The sequence below is a fragment of the Carassius auratus genome, chromosome 18 (genome assembly GCF_003368295.1).
Source record: "Carassius auratus strain Wakin chromosome 18, ASM336829v1, whole genome shotgun sequence".
Lineage (NCBI taxonomy): Eukaryota > Metazoa > Chordata > Actinopteri > Cypriniformes > Cyprinidae > Carassius > Carassius auratus.
The window spans coordinates 14,349,149-14,358,552 of record NC_039260.1 but is presented as its reverse complement, the minus strand read 5'-3'; the positions used below and the strand labels follow the sequence as shown (position 1 = coordinate 14,358,552).

Genomic DNA, 9,404 nt, shown 5'->3' with positions numbered 1-9,404 from the left:
AACTTGTTAAATCATCTAAACCAACAACATGTGTTAGACCCTATACCAGGGATAGGCAACTTCGGTCCTGGAGGGCCACTGTCCTGAAGAGTTTAGCTCCAACCCTAATTAAAAACACCTGAACAAGGCAATCAGTGTTTTTGGGATTACTAGATAGATACAGGCAGGTGAGTTTTTATGAGGGCTGAAGCTAAACTCTGCAGGATAGTGGCCCTCCAGAACCGGAGTTGCCTATCCCTGCCCTATACCATCTAAGCTCCTAAAAGATGTGCTTCCAGAAGTCATAGATCCTCTTCTGTCTATTATTAATTCCTCATTGTCATTAGGATATTTCAAATGCAGAAATGTTAATCCATGTATTTATGACCTCAAGGTTAGATTATTGTAATGCTCTATTGGGTGGTTGTTCTGCATGCTTAGCAAACAAACTACAGCTAGTCCAAAATGCATCAGCAAGAGTTCTTACTAGAACCAGGAAGTATGACCATATTAGCCCGGTCCTGTCAACACTGCACTGGCTCCCTATCAAACATCGTATAGATTTTAAAATATTGCTTATTATTTATAAAGCCCTGAATGGTTTAACACCTCAGTATTTGAATGAGCTCCTTTTACATTATAATCCTCTACGTCCGCTACGTTCTCAAAACTCAGGCAATTTGTTAATACCTAGAATCAACTGCGGGCGGCAGATCCTTTTCCTATATGGCGCCTAAACTCTGGAATAACCTACCTACCGGTGTCACCTCTGGCTTGCCTAGTTGGGGTCACTTCTACACATCAGCGATATTGTTGACTTGATTGCAAATAAATGCACAGACACTATTTAACTGAACAGAGATGACATCACTGAATTCAATGATGAACAGCCTTTAACTATAATTTTGCATTATTGACACACTGTTTTCCTAATGAATGTTGTTCAGTTGCTTTGACGCAATGTATTTTGTTTAAAGCGCTATATAAATAAAGGTTACTTGACTTGACTTGACTAAAGTGTGTGGAATGGTGTTCTGTGATTGGTTAAGCAGATATATTGCATTCTGCGAAAAAGGGAGATTGGCACTTGTCACGGTTTGGCAAAAAAGGGAGAAAGCTTGACCTAATAATTCTGCGAATATTGCATTTTGCGTAAAATACAAAAAATATTTTTTAATACTGAACAGAAATTATGCTGATTTTGGCTGAAACTCAATTTTATTTATTTATTTTTTTTTTAAATAGCGCTTATCACATTTTGGAACCAAACTCTTCATATAACAGAGAGAATAAACGTATTTGCTGTAAAGCTTGGTATTACAAGATTAAGCCAGAACGCGTGCAGATCACTTGGATGTGGTTGTGTATAAGAGTTAAAAACTATATAAATACAGTTCGTTTTCTCACACAAATTGCTAATTTTTTGTCTTAGGTCATCAATGTGTACTTACTATGGGGAACTGTTTAATTTGGATTTATCTGTGCATGCTCTTTCAGATGGTCAAAGTCACCTTTATTTATATAGCGCTTTAAACAAAATATATTGCGTCAAAGCAACTGAACAACATTCATTAGAAATACAGTGTGTCAATAATGCAAAATAATAATAATAATAATAATAATAAGTTTTATTTATATAGCGCCTTTCCAGAGCTCAAGGACACGTTACAATAAACAAACAACAATAAAGGCAATTGACAAAGAGAGCAGACAGAACAACAATAGGCACATGAGAGTGCAAGTACAGTAAGTGAGAATTGGGTAGATGGGGCAGCAACCAGCAGAGAGAGAGGAAAAAAAAATGAAAATAAATAAAAAACACACTAAGACCTATAACATTCAGAAAATATGTGTGTTTTGAACATGGATTTGAATTCAGAGATAGTGTTAACAAAACGGAGTGATGGGGGGAGAGAGTTCCACATTTTGGGCGCAACAACACTGAATGATCTGCACCCCATTGAAGCAAGGTGATGCCGAGGGACAACGAGAAGGCTGGAATCAGCGGATCGTAAAGAGCGAGTTGGGCTGTAAGGGAGAAGCAGGTTACAGAGGTAGGGGGGACCAAGGCCATGCAGAGACTTAAAAGCGAGAAGGATAATTTTGAATTTAATACGGTAAGCCACAGGAAGCCAGTGAAGATCATGCAGAATTGGGGAAATATGTGCAGAACGCTTGGTGTGGGTGAGTAGTCTGGCAGCAGAGTTTTGAATGTATTGTAATTTGGAAATGGAGCTAGCTGGTAGGCCAATGAAAAGTGCATTGCAGTAATCAAGACGTGAGGTGACAAATGCATGGATGACAGTTTCAGCATCTGAGATACCGATAAAGGGACACAGCTGAGCGATACGACGTAGATGAAAGAATGCCAATGCCAAAATGATAGTTAAAGGCAGTTCATTATTGAATTCAGTGATGTCATCTCTGTTCAGTTAAATAGTGTCTGTGCATTTATTTACAATCAAGTCAAGGATATCCAGAGATGTATAAAGTACTAGAGACCCATACTTGAGTAAAAGTACAAGTGCTCTATCAAAAAAGTGACTTGAGTAGAAGTAGAAGTGCTCTTTAAGCACCACACTTAAGTAGAAGTACTAAAGTATTCAACATTTTTTGTACTTAAGTATTGCAAGTAGTCTATTTTAAAATTTACTACTCAAGTACTGAAAGTAAAAGTAGAAGTATTGTGTTATGTAGTTATTAAAGAAAGTAGTCAAAAGTTTGAACATTTTTGTTCAAAATAGTAATTGTTTTTACTATTTCAAATGATTAACCTAAAGGACAATCACAATTCCTTTGACTGTAACTTCTTGTAAACAAAAAACTGTTACTAGGGTTAGTTAGCCCAGTTTGCAAAATGATGTCATTAATAACTTACCCTCATGTTGTTTCAAACCCGTAAGACATCAGAGGGTCATTTAGAATTTTTTGAAGCATCGAAAATACATTTTGGTCCAAAAATAGCAAAAACTACGACTTTATTCAGCATTGTCTTCTCTTCCATGTCTGTTATAAGACAGTTAGAAACAAAGCAGTTTGTGATATCTGGTTCGCGAACGAATCATTAGATGTAACCGGATCTTTTTGAAACAGTCCACCAAATCGAACTGAATCGTTTTAAACAGTTCGCGTCTCCAATACGCATTAATCCACAGATGAATTAAGCTTAACTTGTTTAATGTGTCTGACACTCCCTCTGAGTTAAAACAAACCAATATCCCGGAGTAATTCATTGACTCAAACAGTACACTGACTGAACTGATGTGAAGAGAGAACTTTGTGAACGATTCGTGAACCGAGGAGCTGATGATACTGCGCATGTGTGATTTAGCGTGAAGCAAACCGACACACAGAGCGTCTGAAACGAACTGATTCTTTTGGTGATTGATTCTGAACTAATTCTGTGTTAATGTTATGAGCCCAGGTGCAGTCAACGCCAATTTTCAGGGGAAGTCGTGGCCTAATGGTTAGAGAGTCCGACTCCCAATCGAAAGGTTCTGAGTTCGAGTCCCGGGCCGGCAGGAATTGTGGGTGGGAGTGCATGTACAATTCTCTCTCCACCTTCAATACCACGACTTAGGTGCCCTTGAGCAAGGCATTGAACCCCCAACTGCTCCCCGGGCGCCACAGCATAAATGGCTGCCCACTGCTCCAGGTGTGTGTTCACTGCTCTGTGTGTGCACTTCGGGTGGGTTAAATGCAGAGCACAAATTCTGAGTATGGGTCACCATACTTGGCTGAATGTCACTTCACTTCAATGACGCCATTGCATTGAGCGCAAAAGAATTGGTGAACTGTTTTCTTCAACTGGTTTATTGAATTGAACTGTCAGAAAGAACTAACGTTACTGGTCATCCGAAAACCGATGCAACCGGTTCTTGACTCGTGAACGAGTCATTATCTGGCTCGGCTCGGTGTTCATCTCTCTCTTCACAGCAGTTCAGTCAGCACGCGCAGTCTCGCTTGATTCGCTCAATGATGTGCCAGCTTCATCAAACCTGCCATCTACAGTTCTGGCAGTGGTTTGTAATGGAATGATTCATAACATTATTATAATTGTAACGAGTAACGATGCAGCACATAAAAAAAATATCGGAGTAAAAGTATTAAACTCAGCGAAAATATGTACCGAAGTAAAAGTGGAAGTAGGAGGAAAAAAATAATACTCTAGTAAAGTACAGATACCGCCTTTTAGTACTTAAGTACAGTAGTGAAGTAGTTCTACTTCGTTACTATACATCTCTGAGGATATCGCTGTAGATGAAGTGACCCCAACTAAGCAAGCCAGAGGTGACAGCGGCAAGGAACCGAAACTCCATCGGTGACAGAATGGAGAGAAAAACCTTGGGAGAAACCAGGCCCAGTTTCGGGGGCCAGTTCTCCTCTGACCAGACGAAACCAGTAGTTCAATTCCAGGCTGCAGCAAAGTCAGATTGTGCAGAAGAATCATCTGTTTCCTGTGGTCTTGTCCTGGTGGTCCTCTGAGACAAGGTCTTTAAAGGGGATCTGTATCTGGGGCTCTAGTTGTCCTGGTCTCCGCTGTCTTTCAGGGCAGTAGAGGTCCTTTCTAGGTGCTGATCCACCATCTGGTCTGGATACGTACTGGATCCGGGCGACTGCAGTGACCCTCTGATCTGGATACAGACTGTATCTGGTGGCTACGGTGACCTCGGAATAAGAGAGAAACAGCCAAATATTAGCGTAGATGCCATTCTAATGATGTAGCAAGTACATAGAGTGTTCTGGGAAGTGTTTCCGGTTCCAGTTTACCTAATTAATTGCAGCCTAAAAATCCTTTAACAAATTTGGATATTAAAAGCATATTAGTACGTTATGTGTAAGCCAGGTTAAAGAGATGCGTCTTTAATCTAGATTTAACCTGCAAGAGTGTGTCTGCCTCCCGAACAATGTCACGTAGGTTATTCCAGAGTTTAGGCGCCAGATAGGAAAAGGATCTGCCGCCCGCAGTTGATTTTGATATTCTAGGTATTATCAAATTGCCTGAGTTTTGAGAACGTAGCATATGTAGAGGATTATAATGTAAAAGGAGCTCATTCAAATACTGAGGTGCAAAACCATTCAGGGCTTTATAAGTAATAAGCAATATTTTAAAATCTATATGAATACAATCTATACGATAAAGATGGTGACCACAGACCTGCATAACCTGGGTCACAGACAAGAACCGTTTGACCTAAAAATATAAAAAAATTTAATTACTTGCAGAAACAAAGACACCTTTATCTTGGATGCCCTTGAGGTAAGCTAAAACATACCAAAATGTAATTTGAAAGTGAACTATCCCTTTAACCCACCCTTGAAACCTACCCATACCGTATCCCTAACCATGCCCGTATCCCACCTCAGTAGCAGCGTTTTTTGTTTTTATTATTGCAATATTATTATGATTATTTTTTATTTTTTATTTTATTGTATCAGTACATAGTAGTCAAAGCCATCAAATATAGATCAGCTAAATATCTTACTTCACTATTGTTTCTTCCATAATGACAAATAAATGTAAAAAATCTAGCACGAAAGATTCATAATGCCAACCCCAAAGGACATTTAAAGACAATAAAAGGCAGCACTATCCCTGTTCTTCCTCAAAGGTTCTTACGCTTCATACAGATTGGCAATGACAAAGAGTACTGTGCCGCTACTGTTGCTGGTGGTGTATGGGGTCTATTCAGCACAACTCTGCAGACTGCTTAGTCAGCCCGCTCTTCCTCTACTATCTACAGAAAGAGACATTAACATTGGGGCGATATTCTCAATCCACATTAGTGCTCTGCTAAAGATGCATCCTTTCACTTCCAAACCAGAGCCAACAACATGCACCAGGTTTGTATGATGATATAAATTACTGAACATGACTCTTTGATGATGTAATAAAAAATGTTAAAGGAATAAAACTAATGTTTTATTTTCACAGCTTCAGTTTGCGTGAGTTTAAATTTGCACAGACACTGATTTTTGCCATTGAGGAGATTAATAACAGCACACAGTTATTGCCTGGTGTTTCTTTGGGCTATAAGATATATGATTCCTGTGGCTCAATAGCTCAGGCTATATTCTCAGGCATGGCTTTGATGAATGGATATGAAGAGACTCTGAGTGACACGTCATGCTCTAGACCACCAGCTGTTAATGCCATTGTTGGAGAATCAAACTCCTCTCCAACCATAGCCTTGGCTTCTGTAGTTGGTCCATTCAGTTTGCCTGTTGTAAGAACTCTTTTATCTGCTGCTTGATATCATGTTAAATCAGTGCATGATGAACCACTGAAGCAGGCACCAAAATATGTGCTTCAAGTTATATTTAACCAATTAAAAACAATTGTTGTAAATGTATAAAACAAGTATGTTAAATTATTTAGATTGTTTTAGTCTATTTAGTAACAATTTTGCCTTTTTGGATATTAGAAATTATTTTTTTAAAACATTATATGTATTAAGTAAATTAAAAACTGTGTAGTTAATTATTATTATTATTATTATTAGATTGTTTGGTCTATTTAGTAACAATTTTTCTTTTTTGGATATTAGAAATTATTATTTTTTAAACATTACATGTATTAAGTAAATAAAAAACTGTGTAATTAATTATCATTATTATTATTATTATTATTATTATTATTGTTAATATTATTATTATTTCTTCTTTTTTTTTTGCAGATCAGTCATTTTGCCACATGTGCATGCCTGAGTAACAGAAAAAGGTTTGCATCATTCTTCAGAACAATACCCAGTGATTATTACCAAAGCAGAGCACTGGCTCAGCTTGTAAAGCACTTTGGCTGGACCTGGGTTGGCACAGTAAGGAGTCGCAGTGACTACGGTAATAATGGCATTGCAGCATTTGAGGAGGCTGCAAAACAAGTAGGGATTTGTATTGAATACTCAGAAACCATATTAAGAACTGATCCACAAGAGCATTTTCTGAAGACGCTAGAAGTGATAAAGAAGGGTACTGCCAAGGTGGTCTTGGCTTTTGTTGCACTAAGAGATTTTTTCCCCCTTGTGAATGTAATTGCACAGCACAACATCACAGGGATACAGTGGGTTGGCAGTGAATCCTGGATCACTTCTCGAACTATTGCAGAAACAAAGGAATACAGTTTCCTTTCTGGAGCAGTGGGTTTTGCTATAGCAAATGCCAAACTTGTGGGCCTGCGAGAGTTCCTAGTGAATGTGCACCCTGATCAAGAACCAAACAATAAACTTTTAAAAGAATTCTGGGAGACTGCATTTCAGTGTTCTTTCAGGATTCGCAGCAATGGTGGGTGTACTGGTTCAGAGAATATGGCAGAGCTGCAAAATGAATATACTGATGTTTCAGAGTTACGGATAGCAAATAAAGTGTACACTGCAGTGTATACTATTGCACATACACTGCATAATATATTAAAAGACTTCAAATCCTCCACCAACAGCAGCAAAGGAAAATGGCCTACCCCACAAAAGGTATTTAGAGCATATACAATAAAAGAAGAAGAAGAAAAAAACTTTAATCTACAATAATAATAATACTAATAATAATTTAATCGAAATTAAAATATTGTTTCCTTCCAGGTTTTGGAGTATATGAGAGATGTGAGATTCACTGTTAAAACAGGTGAAGAAATTTTCTTTGATGCAAGTGGTGATCCAGTGGCGAGATATGACCTGGTGAACTGGCAGCCTGCTGGGAATGGAGGTCTGCAGTTTAAGCATGTGGGTGTCTATGACAGCTCAATGCCTTTAGAGAAACGTCTTCAGGTCAATCAAGAAAATGTGTTATGGGCAGGGAAAAGTGGACAGGTATGTTAATACTAATTAATAACAATTTATTGAGGTCACATTACATATTTGAATTGTGAAAAAGACAGCCAAGTACAAAACAATAATTTTAACAACGTATTTGAAATACAAATATATAAAAGCAGAGTCTCAAAATAATAATAATAATAATAATAATTAAACATTTCAGAGTGTCAAATAATAACTATTAAATCATAATAAATTGAGGTTTTATATGATATCTTATTTTCTTATAGTTGCCTGTGTCCATGTGCAGTGAGACCTGCCCCCCTGGCACTAGGAAAGCTGTGCAAAAAGGACGACCTGTCTGCTGTTATGACTGTATAGCTTGTGCAGAGGGAGAAGTCAGTAATGGCACGGGTAAACTAGGACATGGTGTGATAAAGTGATGAGTGATACTGTCTGTTGTTCTAGGTTCTTAATGATTCACTTTCATTCTTTCTTTCTTTACTTCTTTTTTATTTATTTATTGTTTGTTTGTTTTTCTTCACAGATTCTAGTGATTGCTTCTCTTGTGATTTGGAGTACTGGTCGAATGAAAGCAAAGACATATGTGTCTTAAAAATGGTTGAATTCCTTTCCTATACTGAAATCATGGGGATGGTACTTTGTATTTTTTCCTTCACTGGAGTGTTATTAACAGCAATGGTATCTTTTCTCTTTTATCTTCATAAAGAAACACCTATTGTAAGAGCAAACAATTCAGAGCTGAGCTTCCTGTTGCTCTTCTCACTCTCACTGTGTTTTCTCTGTTCACTTACTTTCATTGGTCAACCCACTGAATGGTCCTGTATGTTGCGTCACACAGCATTTGGGATCACTTTTGTCCTCTGTATCTCCTGTGTCTTGGGGAAAACAATAGTGGTCTTAATGGCTTTCAAGGCTACACTTCCAGGAAGTAATGTCATGAAATGGTTTGGGCCTTTTCAACAGAGACTGAGTGTCGTTTCCTTAACGTTAATACAGGTGATTATATGTGTGATTTGGTTAACAATATCCCCCCCTTTCCCATATATGAATTTGAGCTATTACAGAGAAAAGATCATCCTTGAATGTAACTTAGGTTCAGCTCTTGGTTTCTGGGCTGTTCTGGGTTATACTGGTCTGCTATCAATCTTGTGTTTTATTTTAGCTTTTCTTGCTCGGAAACTCCCAGATAACTTCAATGAAGCCAAGTTCATCACATTTAGTATGCTCATATTCTGTGCTGTCTGGCTCACATTTATCCCAGCTTATGTCAGTTCTCCTGGAAAATTTACTGTAGCTGTAGAGATATTTGCTATTTTATCTTCGAGTTTTGGTTTATTATTTTGTATATTTGCTCCAAAATGTTACATCATTTTGTTAAAACCAGAGAAAAACACAAAGAAACAAATAATGGGGAAATCTTAAACTCATTGAAACAAATAATTGAATAATATAGCTATATTAAGCAATATATCAATAACACACGCACACACAGAGAAAAACAGCCTTCAAGAAAAGGTTTAGAACCAGTAACTTAGAAATGTTCATTATATCTGTTTAAACTGATAAAAAATGCACCCCTGTCTGTTTAACTGGTGGTGCTGCCCCTTTCAGGCTGTGGCATGGCGTGCAGTCCGGTCCTAAAATAAGGTTACA

The 9,404-nt window shown here is 37.8% G+C and overlaps 1 protein-coding gene across 1 annotated transcript; it reads left to right on the top strand.

Annotated features, from left to right (window-relative positions):
* The first annotated feature begins 600 nt into the window (after nt 1–600).
* LOC113118019 (extracellular calcium-sensing receptor-like) lies at nt 601–9,173 on the top strand. The gene is made up of 7 exons (XM_026286872.1): nt 601–654; nt 5,564–5,823; nt 5,915–6,206; nt 6,657–7,445; nt 7,554–7,781; nt 8,018–8,141; nt 8,275–9,173. Exons 1-7 carry the CDS (start codon nt 601–603, stop codon nt 9,171–9,173), a joined length of 2,646 nt encoding a protein of 881 aa, XP_026142657.1.
* Nucleotides 9,174–9,404: the final 231 nt, after the last annotated feature.

What these genes read in the sequence shown, in the direction of transcription:
- LOC113118019 (XM_026286872.1), top strand. Translation starts at nt 601, where the DNA reads ATGAGCTCCTTTTACATTATAATCCTCTACGTCCGCTACGTTCTCAAA. An exon ending in GAGCCAACAACATGCACCAG is followed by an intron (nt 5,824 to 5,914) that starts GTTTGTATGATG and finishes TTATTTTCACAG; the next exon opens with CTTCAGTTTGCGTGAGTTTA. An exon ending in GTCCATTCAGTTTGCCTGTT is followed by an intron (nt 6,207 to 6,656) that starts GTAAGAACTCTT and finishes TTTTTTTTGCAG; the next exon opens with ATCAGTCATTTTGCCACATG.